Source organism: Leptosomus discolor, chromosome 5, assembly GCF_034619465.1.
Source record: "Leptosomus discolor isolate bLepDis1 chromosome 5, bLepDis1.hap2, whole genome shotgun sequence".
Classification (NCBI taxonomy): Eukaryota; Metazoa; Chordata; class Aves; order Leptosomiformes; family Leptosomidae; genus Leptosomus; species Leptosomus discolor.
Window position 1 is genome coordinate 32,427,994 of NC_141395.1, and position 16,600 is coordinate 32,444,593.

The window sequence follows — 16,600 nt, forward strand, 5'->3', positions numbered from 1 at the left end:
ATATACTGCTGTGATTTCTTTGGTGGAAGATGAGTTCATTATCTCTTCACTCTTTAGGCTGCTGCCAGACTTAAATTAGCTTTGTTACTGTGGCTGTTCTTGCTTGATAGATGGTCTTGAATGCTTTGCATACTGTTGCTTTCTGTATTATAAATGTTATTTCGTGGTGTCTGGTTAACTCTAATTAACTGGTTAGTTTTCTTGTAAGTGATTCATGCTTTTATTTTTTTTTTTTAACGTACAGACACTATGATGGCTGCAGTGGTACAGCAATGAAGTAAAGATTTTACTCCGTCCATTTTAGGCTTTTGTAGGAACATTTTTGCACTAATGCCTCTCCATTTAATATTTGACTGAGTAACCTGCTGGCTCACTTTAACACTTTTTCTTTTTTTGTTCTTCATGATAGATCTCTGAACAACAACTTTTTCACGTAAATTGACAAAAGTGGAGAAGAGATGGCCAGTTCAGCCCGAGAACATCTGCTTTTTGTGCGACGTCGCAACCCACAGCTACGGTATACTCTGAGCCCAGAGAATCTGCAGAGTTTGGCATCTCAGGGCAGCATGGCTGAGAACATGAACTTGCAGCGTGCCAACAGTGACACTGATTTAGTGACCTCTGATAGCAGGTCTAGTTTGACAGCCAGTATGTATGAATACACCTTGGGGCAATCTCAGAACCTCATCATTTTCTGGGATATTAAGGAAGAAGTAGACCCAACTGACTGGATAGGACTTTATCACATAGGTAAGTCAGAACCATGTTGTAATATTTCTGTGTGTTTCTTGCTCTTTTGCCACTTTTTTTATTTCCTTTTCTGATGTGTTCTACATAGACACTACATAATTAATCTAAAGTTGAGGTAAGACTGCAGAGAATTACCTTGGATTTCTCTTTGTTTTTCTTAGTGCAGTGATCTATGTAAAAACATTATTCTAATTAATATAGATCTGATTCTGCAATGACCTGCTAGGAGATGAAATGCATCCTTCTTAAACAATGAGTATGCATACACTTTCTTGTTTTCATTTTTGCTGGTGGCTGGCTTACGGACTGGAAAATTCAGAGTACCATATTCATCATGTATTTTGACATGCTTACTGTCCAATGTTTATACTTATTTTTGATAAGTAAATTCTTAACATTTGTGAAAACGTATTTTATGTAAGTCTTTGGTTTTGTGGAAGTGAAGTTGTATTGCTTCTGAAGGACTGAGAATTTCTGTTTATGAAGAATTCTTGTAGAAGGAAATCGGAAATCCTCTAAAGAGATTCTTTTATGTGCTTTTTTGTGCTATTCAGGATGCTTCATAGGAGGAAGCTGGAAAGAGCTTTAGGCTGGCATGCAGGGGCCTGTGGGCAGCGTGTGCATTAGCAAATAATGTAGCTCAAAAAGAGTGGATCAGCAGGTCGAAGCAGTTGGTACTGAGACTCTAGCATCAGCAGCATATTTGGGCTGGAATTTCCTGTTGTATTATGTTTAATCAGGTCCCTAGATCCAAACATCCCTGCTGCGTGTGTGGTTTGGAGCTGTCCTAAGGACAGTATTTATGTCCCCACTAGGAACTGGAGCATAGCTAGCAGGTAGCTGTAGTGGCACAGAGGGTTTAGTCGTCTTCTCAAGGAATCCAGTTCACGTCCACTTAAAATTGCTCTCTGAATTAACTAGTGCTTAGTATGTGGGACTGATCAGTTGATTTGTTTCAAAATTACACTGCTTCTCTGAACCTAATTATTGTAGAAAGGAACTGTCAATTCAACCCGCCAGAAGCAGGTGCAGCAGAAACTAGGTGGGATTCCTAGTGAGCCAGTGCAGTTTTAACCAGGTCTGACCACTGGAATTTTGTCTGTGCTGAGACTAAACTTATGGCAATGAAATTGGTCTGAGTAGGGTTTCAGAGAGTTATTTGCTGTGCCAGCTTTTTCCAAGGCGTTCCATCTCTGCATCACTTAGTGTTACAAGCTGTGTAGATACTGTTTCCAGTTCTCATTTTTTTTTGTCTGGTATTTTTTCCAACGTTATTGCAGCTCCACAAACTGGACAGTATTGACTTGTGCAGTTCCAGTGCTTGCCTGGTTGTAAAAGCTGTATTGGAGTTGCTGCATGAGCTCCAGTCTCTCCTGGAATGAACTGTGGATAGGTGCTGACATTTAAGCCACCTAAATGAAGTGTCTCCATAATAAATAGAAACGAATTTTCCCAACAGCATTAGGTAGTGAATTGTAATCTGTGCTGTAAAATACAGACTGCATTTTTTTTTTTTAAACATTCTAATTTAAATATGTTGAGAGCTTTATCTGAATAAAGGTCTGACACCCCTTCCTGTATTTTTTTTTTTTTTTCATGGTTCACAGTACTTCAGGGTTGGTATTCAAGGTGCTGAAGTACAGCATCTTTATGTAAAATTCTCATTGGTTCTTATTGTAGGGTATAAGTGATTTTTATCCTACTTTCATGATTAAACATATTTCTACTTCAGTGTATTGAGCCCCTAAAGTGAAAAACAATGTTAAGTTACACTGAGTAAAAATCCTATAAGGAACAGCTAAACTTACACCGTCTTGGACCTAAAACCCCCATCACGCTACTGTGTGATACCAGAGTGTTTGAGTATGTTGGGTTTCCTGTTTTCATGTTAAATGACGAAAGATCCAGGAACTCGTTCTCATTGAGCTTTTGTTTCCACTGCCACTTGAAATCCGTGAGTTTTGTTAATGATTTAAAATAGATCTGAGCAGAGTCTTTCCTTTAAGACTTGTGGTTTCATGATTCTGAATGATGGAATTTCACATTTTTTACAACAGAGGTAAGGATATATTCAGCCTGATAGGCATGCCTGTCTACCTTTGATTTAGGTTTTTTGATTAACTCTTTCAAGTATTTAGCATTTTAAAAATTGTAAGAGTACGATCTAAAAACCTTTCATTTGTATAACTTTTGTAGACATAGCTAAGGTAAATCAAATCCCGCAGGGTATAATCCAGAATTTTCAGTTCTTTGTAATAATTGCCGTGAAGTACCCCCAGTTCCCACTTACTCCTTTGGAAGCTGAGGACACACTTATTTTCTCAGGAGAGGGATATTTGTGGCTGAATATGTTTTAAAAAAAAAAAAAAGCTTCATTCTCAAAAATTCTCAAGCACGTTATTAATATTCATTGTAGTTGCTTGAGGTTACTATCCTGTTCTTTCTTTAAAATGAAACCATTTCACTTACAAAGTCGCTCTCCTCTAGCACTGCTTCCTGAAGGCAGAGGAAATTATGTGTGGTTATTAGACAAGACAGCACTGGGGCTGTGCCAGCCTACTGCTGTACCTCCAATGTTCCCCCACATCTTGTAGTAAAGCACCATTTTCCAAGGACCTAGGAACAGAAAAAGGCAAATATTTTGCTCTTATTTTAAAAAAACACATGGCATAACCAAAAGCACAGTCTTGTGGCTATTTTATGTTGGTTGTACAATTAACTGTCATGAAAGCTGGATCAATGTTTTGAGGGGGGAGAAAAGTGGTTGTTAATTCTTTAAATGAAGAGAAGGTGAAATTCTAAAAACAATCATCATTCTGAGCTCAGGCATTAGTACAGAGAGATCTGGCAAAGGTCAGAAGCTTCAATCCAGGTACATTTTTACTTCAAATTAATTTTGTAAAATACATCCATTATAAAAGGAATTGAAAATGACACACTGGGAAACTGTCTTGCCTCTTCATTCATTAATTTATTCAATTAGCACTCTCATTAGTTTTCAATCCTGAGAAAGCAGTTAGTTCTGTGCTTCTGAGTGTGGTTGTACTGCATGGTTAAGACTGCAGTGGCTCACTAGGAATCACACCAAACTTACTAGATCCCTTTCTTTTTAAGAGGCTGACCACAAACCACTGCACACAGTCACCCAGACATTGGTTGGTGCAGTTGGTCACAAGACTGTCAGTAATCAGAGTCACTGCCTTACTACTAGGTGGTTTGCAGATGATTGGCTTACACTACGGAATAGTAGATGGAGCTTTTTCTAGTGCAGTACAACTTCAGTGAAATGTTTGGTCTGCTAAATGGTTATGAAAATAGATGTTATCTTTTTTAAAACGAGAAAAGCCTAAGGGGAGAAACATAGAATCGCCTTATTCTGAAGGACTGATTCTGTTGGGTTTTTAAGTGCATATGAATTTTTTTGAGACTTCTGTTGTTTTTTTTTTTAAAAAAAAAGGAAAAAAAGAAGGAAGTAATAAATGAATAGATACTGTGTAGAAAAACTGCATATTTTGTTAGATGTTTATTCACTATAGCATCTTCAGGATACTCCTCTGCAGTAACTTTTGGTCTTTTATTTTTAAATGCCGGAAGTTGAACCTGACTGTAAAAAATTCTACATAGCTAAATTTATGCTCAGTTTTTCTGGAATTTGTATTTTGAGGAATGTTTTTAAATATGTATGCGAGTTTGCTGGTTTTAGTACCATACTCATATCTTCCTCCGTTTCATCACTGTGTATGGCTAAAATGTGATCTGTGTTCTTGTCGAGGGACTGCTTTGTACAGAGCGTCTTTTTCTTTTCCAGTATATTCCTCAGGATTACCAGAAGAAAAGTGTATGTGAGGGACATGGCATATTCTGTGAAGGGAAAAATCCTTTTTCCTGACTATTTTTGGTTTTGAGTTGTCTGAACTTTAAAGTGTCAGTATCATGCCTTGAACAATCTTGTCCATCAAGTTTTGTTGAAGCAGCTTTCTAGCTCCAGAGGTGAGATGCGTGGAGAATGTAGATAACACATCTATAAAAGCACCAAAAGGTGTCCCAGTGAGACTACATGCAAGGGAGGAATGTTATTTCTGAGTCTTAGCTCTTATGTAGGTAAATAGGACAGAGTTGCATGAAATATGAATTTGTCAAATCTGAAATACAGATTTTGAATTCAGCTTTAAGCTTCGCCTAGAATGGGCTTCTAATTTCATCTTCAGGACTGATTATGAGGATTGTCACTTGAAAGTGACAAAGCGTGATGAAAATCGTAGAGGGAGTTTTTTAGTAGGGGTATCATACTCATGCTTACTCTGAGGAGTAAAGGTAAATTTTCAGTCTCTGTCCTAGTGAGAAGGAAGGAAGAGGTCCATTCTCTCAATTTTAACTTATTTTTTTTTTTAAAAGAGCTAAACTAGGATTTAGACTGCTAACCTTCTTTGTCTTTTGAAGTGGTAGAAGACTACAGACTTTAACAGATTGGTTTTTGTATCCTATTAGACCCATGAAGTTTTCTTTTTGCTCTGTACATGTGTGTTTTCAAAACACTTGTTCCAAGCGATATTTAAGCTACTGGAGCTTTACAGATGTTTTTTTTTCCTCTAATTAAGAGGAATCTGAATCTTGCTATGACAAGAATGGTCAGGCTCTGGAGTCCTATAGTGCGTAAGGCTGTGCGAAGTATTTGACTTGGTTGGAATCGAAGAAGAGAAATGGATATTCAGTTTGAAGGGACTATGAGACATCCCAGCTTTATTGCTATTCTGTTATTGTAGCAACAGGGTACAAGGACTTCCTTGGGAAGTGAGAACTGTTCAAGAAGATGAGCAGGTGGACTGTCCACTGCTTGTGGGATGCTGAGGGCAGCTGAGTCTTGATGAATTTTACAGGTTGCCATGAAGTCTCATATTTAAAGGAATCAGAAAGTACAAAATAAAGACTAGAAAGTCAGGAGAGAGAAGCAACCCTACTTCTGGTTTAAGTAGATCAACTCCCATGGCCAAATTGCCCAGATTGGCTTATTTTTGTCCTAATTTACAGAGTCCTATTTATGAGATGCATGCCCTTATTCTAGAGATCCATAGCACATTTAAAATGCTGGCTATCAAAGGTCATTATATTTATTTCCATCAGCTGCTTTTCATAGGCTATTTGTTATACCTATAGCATGGATCCACAATAGCATTATAAAATCAAAACAAACAAACAGATGCAAAATTATATAGGGCAATTTAGATAGGATCTAGGTTTATACTAAACATCTTAGGGTAATGGAGTTTGGAGCCTTTCCATTTCAGGTCAGACAAGATTAAAAAGAAAAAAGCTTTCACATAAACTGCCTTTAATACTTTTAAAACAGTGGTTTACATTAGACAGGGAGATTATAGAATGTTAAGATACTTTATTCCCAGAATATTTCTCTGGTTTCCAGTTTAGCAAACATACAAAGTAATAACTTTATTATCTTGGAGAAAAGCTTGATTATTCACTTGATTTTTTTTTTTTTCCTTCCTGTTTTAGAAAGGTGAATACTTTCTGTACTTTAAAATCTGAGCAGTACTGTTAATGTCTATCAACTAGTTACTAGGCATAGCAATATTAATTTGTGGTTAATCCTCACTTTGGCTACTGCTGAAGCCTGCAAACCATGAGCTTGACTTTCTGTGATGAGTCAGTCCTTACCCAGCTGGCTCCTTGGTAGAGTCTTTGGCTTAAGCTTGCAGGAGGCTGGTGTTGGCACTGTTTGTCATCAACCATTGGGGATTTTGAGGTTGTTTTTTTATGATATCATCTGAACATCTTAAGCACTGTGGTGATTTTGTTTTCTTCAAAAAATAAACAAAAGGACCAGCTATGGCTCTGAAGCTCTGGAAGAGCCGTTCCTGTGCATGTTGAGCTGCTGGTGAAACTCCCACTGTAGATGTATGCTTAAATAATATGTGTAACAAAGCAAAATTCATAGTTGATAATAAGTAAGATGACAGGAGAGAACTTGAATTCATCTTGGCCTGCATCTGGGATTGGCGCTAGACTGTGTCTGTCTGATGTTCGTATTTGTGATAAGCAAAAGTACTTGGAAAAAGCTGCCTTGAAATACTTAATTTGCTGGTGACTTAGTAATATTTAGGGAAAGGCCACCTCTTGACTGGAATAATGAAAAGTGAAGACAATCTACTTTAGGAATTGTATCCTGAAATTCTATATGGTGAGGTTTATGTGGTTTAAAAAAACCAACTGATAAAACCCAAGGATCTTCAAAAGCTTTCCCTCAAGGAGCTGCATTTCAGTCTTATTCTTTCCTTCCTTCCTAGATCCTGACCCACGTGCAAAGCTACTTTTTCCACAGCACAGAATTTGGTACTTTCTCCTTCTCAGTTGTGAGCTAGTTAATTTTGTGCAAAAATAAGTGTATGGACAGCATAATACCTTCTCTTTACTGCAAAAATTAGACATGAATAGAAGGTGCTTTCTTTTATGTATTTTCATTGCATGCAGTAGATAACTTAAAATATATACTTGCTATATTAAAATACACTTATTATATTTCTTTTAGGAATAAAAAAATTGCTTCACTGCTAAAAAATAAGAACAAACCTTAGAATCTTGTAGGATCATATTTATGTCTGGAAGAAGTTCAAGCTGTGGCAGAATAAGTGGTGCCAGAACATCCAAACTTTTCAGTTAATTGTGTGTTTTACGTTTTTGAGATACCTCAGACCAGAAAACTAGACCAATGTAGCTGCAGGGAGGACACTTTCAGCTGTGTTGTCAGTATCTTTCCACTGCAAGAGGTTTTGGCATGACATTTATAATCCTTTGGATAGAAAGCAGTGTTCTCCCCACCTACCTTTTTGATGCAAGTGGCTGTTCCAGCAGATGGAAAGATGGCAAATACAAACACTGGATAATGGAAAACAATGTACACTTTTGAATTTGTAATATTCCCTTTTGCCATAAGACTGCCTTATGTTAGCGTGGGTTTTTATTTGTTTGAAGGAGGTGGCTTTAATTTTGATTTTTTTTTTTTTTTTAAAAAGACATTTGCTGAGCTGTTTTCTATCATCAAATCAACATGCAATACAGTTTTCAAAATAATTTGGGAAAAACAGTTACTCCAAATCACTGACAACTGGATTGAAAAAGTAGTTGCATTAATTCATCTATTGATTTTTCTCATGTAAGTAATAGATTATGGATTAGTTTTGCATTATTCACGGTGTTAGAATTCCTCCTGTAAATTTTTTATGAAGTTCTTGGCTCCTTCACCTGCACAGAGTTATCAATGACTGTAAGAATCTGAATTAATGGAGAAATGCTATAAGCTAAGTGTTAAATACAGTGTAAGAACGTAACCAGCATAGTTAAAGCCAGCGACACTTAAAAAGATGAGAAACACACATACTAGGACCCTGAAACGAATACTTTATTGGTGAATATGTTTAATATAACCTTTTCATATATGCTGATATTGGATACACAGGTTCTTAAATTATAACTGGAGGAGGTTACTGAAGGTGCCGGTATTGGTCTTGATAGGCCTTCTTTCCTAGCAAAGCTCATAAAGATGGATCTTGCATTTTATGCTATTTGAGGAACAAAACATTCCAGAGAAAGGCGAGACCTAACCAATTCCTCTGGTACAGAAGAATTTTGAGCTGGGCCTGAGCAGCACTCAGCCCTTGTACAATTTGTAAGTTTTTATTATAAGAGAGGTACTGATGTGGGGTTAAGATGCTACAAGAGTGCAGTTAAAATGGCTGGCTGGTGTTTACTACTTGGGAAGAACAAAACTTACAGATGTCTGTATTGGCAGTGTTTCTTGTCTCTTTGCCCAGCAACATCCAGGACTCTATTGCTTTTACTCTGGTGGGCAGCCAGTTCCCAGGCAAGCAAATGCCATGCTTCAGAGCTTTGTTTCAAGGTCTGGTTAAACTCTCTTCATGAGATCTGCCTCCTTTGTCTAGCAGTCATTTGGAATGACTGTCAAACTGTTTAGACTTCAGTTGTATTTCAAGTCACTAGTCACTCATTCCATCACTAATGTGTCAGTAGTCCTTGAAAATTTATAAAAATTAGTAAATTCATTTCCCTTGTCATTCCTGCCCTGCCGTTCGCAAAAAATTAATCGTTTATATCCTAGTGTGTAGTACTGCAAAAAATGAACCTACAGTTTCCATAAAAATAACATAGGCATTTCCCATGTACTGTAGTAAGGAGAAGAGGAAGAGGTATGACAAAGATTTGTTACTTTGCCTGGAAGAAGCAGGATAAGTACTGTAAAGTGGTATGTGAATGTAAAGGAGATTTTGAAAATTTATATTCAAAATAACTTGCATATTTATGCAAATATATAATCAGATTGTAAGGGAAATGAACAAAGGATATTTCTTCTTAAAGGGCATATTTAAGAATTCAGTTTCAGCTTGATCTCTTCTTGCACGTCACTGTTAACATCAAATCCTCTTTTAACTGCACATAGAAGAAGGTTTGATGGATAAAGGTCACCAGTTTCTAGTGTTCTTACAGAAAGCGTGATTAGAAATTCAGTTTCTGGATTTCCTTAACAATAATTCTCTGATTGTTGCTATTCAGTTGCCATTAGAAGTTTTCGTTATTGAATATGGTATGAACTCTCATGCTCCATTAAATGCTTCCTTCCTTGAGAATGTAAACTTTATCTGATGGTCATAAACGTGTCTCACATGAGTGGAGTCACACTGGAGGATAATTTTCAACAGCTTAAAAACTGAAAGCTTGGACCTACTAGGTGTCATCTGTGAAGAGGACTAAGAATTGAAGGCATTCAGTGCCTTGCAAGATCAGGACCTTAATCAATGTTTTTATCTTTGCCGTCGAATGCGGAAGCTCTTTCTCGCATATGAAGCCAGTTAAGCCTAAATGGGTTTGGCTTTGTAAGATGAAATATGCATAGCAAAACATTATAGTTTTAGCAGGCATATACTGTTGTCGCTGAGATAAACATTCAGTAATGACCTCATAAAAAACAAAAAACCCAACATCTTTCTATATTCACTGTAGTTTACTTTGTATATAGAGTTTTATGCATGACATAGTTCAGCAGATGGTAGCCTACAGGGAGGGAGAAAAACCAGTTTGAGACATTTTTTCAACATAGATCTGAATTTTAGTAGACTTACAGACAGGCAGTTAATTTCAAGATGCTGAAGAAGGACGCAACAGTCTACCAAAGTGAACGAGTAAGATTTTTAGGAGTTATTGATGGGGTAATACTTTCTGTACAGGCAACAACACTTTCTTTGATGTATTCTTTAACTTGCAAATTATTTCAGCATTAGGATGAAAAGTGCATTGTTTAGTTTCCTTTAAAAAACCAAACCAAACCACGTCTGTGATATGTTTTCGGCAAGTAAAATCAAAGACAACGCGTCTGACATCAGTGGCATTTCACCACATGATGCGAATAGCTTTATGACTTGTTGTCCATTTGTCTCGATGTTGAGTCATTAACACATAAGATTTCAATTTTGAAAAGCAGTCCTCATTACATGACACTTAACTGAGTGCACTCCTGTCCTGCTTAAGCAGTTAAATAAAAATTACTGCCTTTCAGATTAGTGTAGATTACTGTCTTTGGTGCTACTGCCCATTGGCTAAGCAGCACTAAACTGGCAGAGCATTTACTCTCTCAAGAATACAGACAGCTCTATGCCAATTTAGCATCTTGAATGGGATGAGGGAGAGCAGCTGGGGTGGCTGCAGGGAACCCCTGTAACCAGGAGTGAGAGGGACTGGCTCTTTGGCAGTAATTTGCCACTGCAATGTGCAGCAGTGACCCCAGCAGAGAGGGTGTGATGGGCTATGATTTGTAGGCTACTATAAGAGAAATGCAAGTCAGGTTGTGCTTTTTGTAATTGTTTACGCTCTGGGTTTACTTGTACTGCTGTGAGTAGCTGAATTGGTGAGCCTTTGGTTTTAGTTGCACTTAATTCTAGGTTGTGTCCTTTGTTTGCAGACTCCCAGGGAATTACTGCTCTTTAAAAATATTCTGCTAGGAATATAAAAGAAATCATGGAAATGTTGTTATCTGTAGGTGCTTTCAAGATATTTACACAAATTAATAAAGCTTCTTTGTCTTCATTAGTCTACACAGCTTTGTGGTCCCTTTACAATGTTGCATGTTAACACTGTGAGAGAGAAAGCTTTTTACTTCTGAGATTTCATGCTAAGAAGTTAAATAGGCAGGATGTTTATCTCCTATTTTCACTTCTAGTGATGATTTTAATGTAATTGGTTTTGACTTTTGGCACTGATAAAATGATACTGCTTCTAAAGAATTGCAACATGACCTTTGTGTTTCTTTTAGCTGGTCTCATCCAGTTTAATCTGGAGAGCCACTTAGTACTTGTGATAAGCAGTGTTTGGCTTTGTCTGCTCTCGTCTTCATGACATAAGTTTAAAGATTTGATTCTAGAAGTAATTGTGTCTGCATCCTTTTTTGTTTAAGAGGTAAATTTTAACCCTGAAGAAATAATCCATCTCATTACAAAATTAATAAAACATATGTGTGAGGAAAAACGTCTAGGCAATGTACAGGGGAAAAAGTATTCCGATGACTGGGTATGGTACGATGGTGCTGAAGACAAATTAGTTGTTTTTCTAGTTGTTACAGCAAAACTAAGTTATACTGTCAGTTAACTCTGAAGTTTAATTTATCCTGGAAATTCTAAATTCTTTTCTGCTGAAGCAGATTGCAAAGATCCTGGGCAATCTTCCAATCTCCTTTTTTCTTTTACTGCATCTACGGCATGAGAGCTAATGAAGACTAGGTTAGTAAGATGCTCACACTTGGATAATGTCTTTTTACTTAGGACTGTGTGCAGTTAGATGTAGTTAATCAAGACTTTATCATAAAATACAGTTTTAATTTCCAATGCAAAACAGTCTTCCATTTAGCTAGGGCATGAACCACCAACTACTTTGAGGTAGGTTATTTGGTACTTAAGAATAGTTACGAACATCTTGGTAATCTTGTAGATATGTACTCACCAGAAACTCCAGTTATTGTGACCAAATTGAAGCTATGTTTGGGTAGTTGGGTATTAAGTACATTAATCTAAAACCTGCGTTTGGCTGAAACTAGTGTTGTGATTCTTTATAGATGAGTAGAGCCTGTTGTAAGTATTTGATTTCAAAATAATGGAGCAGGATGAGCTCACTCTTCAGAGGTCCCACTTGCTTACTATTCAGGTATCTGAATTACCACTTAGCATTACTCCAATTCTCTTTTTGCTCAGAGAAAGGTTAAGCAATTTCATTCTGAAAATTAACTTTCTGGTAGTAAGCTACATAACCTGAAAAAAGTCTTGGATTTTTTTTTTTAACTGATACATTGGCTTGCATTGAGTGTGATTGTGTTTGTTTTGTTTTTTTTTCTCCAAATCCCACTTCTGCTCCTTCCATCCAGTTTCTTTTCATGGAAGGTTCTGTGGAAATAGGTCAAAATTTAGGTTTATGACTTTCTAGGTATTGTGAGCAAACAAATAAAAAGGCTAATTTGAAGTAGGAAATAATGAATTACTTTTTTTTGCCTAGCTCTACACACTTTTTATTTTGCTTTCTATTGGTTTGGCAAGTCTGTATACACCTTCTCACTCAGTCTCTCTTTCTGCCTTTGTACTGCTCCTTCTCATATTTTTATACTGTATTTCTTGTGTGAAGGTGAGGGGTAGTCTGAATGGGAAAAATCATTTAGATGATCAAGAAGTTGAAACTGCCTTGCCCTAGAGAAAACTAACACCTCCTTCCTCCAAAAAACCCACTGATATTCAGTGTAGTTTTGGGTTGCATCTAATCTGGTTATGGTTTTCCTTTGGGTGCTTGCTGATCTGATTTACTTGCAGCTAACCAACTGCTTTATCTAGTGGAGCAGGGTAGGAGACAGTGTGAGGCTGCTCATGCGCAAGCCGTCTGCTGATCTGGTTGCTGCAACTATTAGCTGCAATATGAAACTACGCCATCAGAAGAGCAGTTGGAGCTCTGCTTTCCTACATGAGAGAAAAGCTTTGAAATATTTCTGGATATTGGGACTGGCGTGTTAAGAACTTGTGTATGATGGAGTCAGTGGGTTGCAACTGGCGTGTTAAGAACTTGTGTATGATGGAGTCAGTGGGTTGCAAAGGGGCATGCTAAGGTTTGGAAACCTCTTTTTTTTTGCCAGACCAGGTAAAAATGACAGGTTACATACAGGGATCAAGGGATGGTATATGAGAGATCATCAAAGAGAAAAATGAAGTCCAAGGCAATCAACTGGAAAGACTGAACAGACATTAATCCAAACTGTAAAGACTGTCAAGAGTAATGGAGATGTTATTGTCTTGATTGAATCTGTCTGAAGAGTGACTTTGTGCTGCAAACTCAGGGTGAAGTTTCCCTCTATTGTGAGAGCCCCAGTTGATCATTTCTCCAAGAGTGAGGTGGTGTTGATGAGATTGCCTCTCGGAGCTGGCTGCTGATGCTAATGTGTTCTGGGAGGTTCAGTACCATGGCTGGACTATGCTACATTTCCAAAAGCCGTATGTGCATATGGAGCGAGCCTCCCAAATGAAAGAAGAGGCTTTGCACCTTTGCCAGCCCAGCACATGGACATACGTCATCACGTGCCAAACATCTAGCCAAAGGCTTCTGTTTAGCATTGTCATGCTGTTAATTTCATGTCTAATAGACAATAGCATAGAAAAGTTTTGAATAATGAAAAATTGCCTTTTTTCACTTAATGAATGAGAATAAGCAAAATACTTGAGTTGTGCTCTTTGAGCTTCACAAGTGAGAATCCAGAGAAGGGCAAAAGCTATTTCATTAAATCTTTATCATTTGTCAAATGGATTTTTCATTTATTCCTGTCATGATTTCAGATATTTAGAAACATGAAACCCTGGGGATGAGTGGTTCTTGGAAAGGCTGTAGAAAAAGTTTCTGGTTTGTTGTTTTTGTTTTCAAAGAGTTAAGCTTTTCCAAGATGATGCACTTGATTACATTACTGGATACCCTCAATAGTATGGAGTTCTTGTTTCCTTGTCCCTAGGTGATGACTGCTAGGTAGCCAGTGGCCCCAGAGCTCTGTGGTGAGGTGGTTCTGTGGTGCATTATGCATCTCATTGAAAAGGCTTTCATCTTGGGATGTATAGTTTGACCGTGGACCCTGTGCCCCTGGGGGTAAGCACCAGGGACCTGAAATAAAGTTCTCATGAGGCATAATGGCAGCAATATTTTTAATTCAAATATTGGGGAGATTCACTAAACTGTTTCAGGAAAGGGGAAAAAAAAACCCAAACAAAACCCACTTTACTTTCCTGATTAGCCTTAGTACGTTGCTTTTAAAGTGGGCATACGGAGAGTTGTGATAATGGGAAACAAACATTGTGTTTCACAGGAAATATTTAAGGTTCTTTTAGAACTTCCTCCTGCTCATTTCTTTAGAAATCGAAGACTGACTTATCTTATTGTGTGTGTATTGGATGAATTTCTTCCAGGATGTGTTGGCTCATTTCCTTGATTACTTCTAAATTTTCGGAATTTTTTTCAGTCACAACAGATAGCTGAAAAAGGTTGAAGGAAATGAGTCAACCTCCTGAAGTAAATTGCTTACTGAATAGAGGATACTGTGTTTGAAAGCATAGATGCCCTTGATAGTTCTGTGGATACTAATTTACAGATATTCTCTGAAAATGTATTATATATACTGCATCTTCCAAAGGTATTTGGGAGAAAATATCCCAAAAGAGCACCTGAGTTTTGCTGTTAGGTATGTAGGGCATGTTTTCAGACTCCCAGGTACCAGTGCAAGAGAGATGTGTATTGAGAAGTGACAGGCAGAATCTGTAGTGCAAAATTAAAGATGCCACTGAACTGGAGCGTAAATTAAGAGAAGTAATGTAACGATGCTGAGTTGAAAACTACCAAACTTTCTTAAAACAGCATCCTGAAATCTGAAGGCTGCATAGGCAATGTGCTTTACTCCTTATTTCACCACTTGCAAACAATTTGCATCCTGATTTTGGAAGCCTGGTGTCCTGCGTGTCCTGCTGTCACCTAAAGCAGGTTTGTTCTGTGAGGAAAGGCCTACGACCTGGCCTCCCTCCCTTTGGGGCCACAAGAGTCCCAGCACAGGAGTTTCTCTGCACAGGGGCTTTGCTGAGTCACTGCACTGGCAGCTGACTGGAATCCTACATAGTTAGTTTAAAAATAAGTAAGAGGACACCATTTTAGTAACATATGTGTCTCACACAGTAGGTAGGCAAGGCTTTTAGGATTTTCTTTGCTTTCCAAGAGTTACGCAGCAACTCGGGGACAGAAATGAAGAAGCCAGCATCAAACGTGATGATTTGGGATTTTCTCTCTGAGGAGCCACACTAAAAGTAAAACCAGATGATCCTGAATTTTTAAGAAGTTTGACATCTGGATCTGAGCTTTGAACTTGAATGCAGCAGTAAAAAAAAAAAAAAAAAGTAGCTACCTTGCCCTGCTTTAGTGTATTACACAGAAAGTCCCTGATGCAAGCAATAAATACCACATCTCCAAACAGATGACATACCCTGTCAGCTTTTTAGGCACTCTGGAAAAATCTGAATACATACAGGTCAAAACGGAGAGAAAAAAGCACAGAGTAACTGCAAAGGATTTTGGTACAGACCTCTGCTTCTTGATTTTCAAGTTGTAGTCAGTGGTTCTCTGTGACTTGCAGTCATGAACAGTTGACTTGCTGTGTTTCTGTCATTGGAGCATAAGTGTTGGCCACAGTGGTTTAATACTTTGATTTATAAGCTTTTTAATATGACCTTTAGGGAATGAAATAGCAATGTGTATTAGGGGTTGCAGCTGCAAGTTCCACAGTGGTTTTGTTGTGGCATTCAGTGCAGCTGAAATCTTTTCTGATGGAGAAGCACGGGTATTTATTGGTTATTCTGAAGAGGGTGAAATGTGAAGGGGGCAGTGGAACCAACCAACCAAAACCCCCGAAAAACAACTATGATCATGAGCAGTTGTAAAGCAGTCTCAGTTCAGTGTTGAGGATTTAGGCTAGTGATGGCTTTTTTCCCTCCATTTTTGGTATAGCTATATGAGTATCGTGTGGTATATCTCTTACAGTTTTTCTCCAAGTCCTTATAAATATTTACAACCCTCTATGCTTCCCTGGTATAAAATCCAACTACTTTATTTTGTAGTTAATTTTTTATTTAATCATTCCCAGTTCTTGTGGAGGTGGCAAGGTTGGGGCTCTGTGACCATGTGGGGAGGGAGCTGGTGCTGCATTACTCTTAGCAAGGGCAAGCAAAAGGTCAGAATAATCATGGTTTATTAGAAGAAAAAAAAAAAAAAGAAAGTACTGCATTAGTAGAAGTGTCTCTTGAAGAATCTGATCAAAGTATTGATTGTAATGTATTTGGCAGGAATGCGGGAAAGAAAAACAGTGCGTGACACAAAGATTGACTTGCAGGTCAGCATACTTACATGGGTGCAGCTCCAGTTGAGGCATAGGGGTTGGTATCCAGAGTGTGGTAGAGAAAATCAGAAGAAGTAGGTGGCTACAGCCTACAAACTGTTGGCACATTGTGACAAAATGGGTTTGATCTCCTCAGCAAAGAACCTGCAAAAACTTGGGAATTTCTGTCAAGTAAACAAGCCCCAGGCTGCAGTCCAAGGGAACCTGAATCAGGTCAGGGACAGTACAGAATGCAGGCACCGAGAGAGAGAAGTGAACAAATTAGATTTCCTGTGCCTGTGTACCTTGCAAAAATAGCATCTTTGGAAGTGTATGTGCAAATTTAGAACATGCTGCACTCCTGAACTATTTCTGGGTTATCCTGTGTCTGCTTGAATGTTA

At 38.0% G+C, this 16,600-nt stretch overlaps 1 protein-coding gene across 1 annotated transcript in view; it reads left to right on the top strand.

Moving 5' to 3' along the window:
• The first annotated feature begins 458 nt into the window (after positions 1-458).
• HECW2 (HECT, C2 and WW domain containing E3 ubiquitin protein ligase 2) overlaps positions 459-16,600 on the top strand; it is a 115,686-nt gene continuing 99,544 nt past the window's right edge. Inside the window, exon 1 of the mRNA XM_086465208.1 lies at positions 459-750. Coding sequence (XP_086321334.1) covers positions 459-750 — 292 coding nt within the window. The remainder of the gene's footprint in view (positions 751-16,600) is intronic.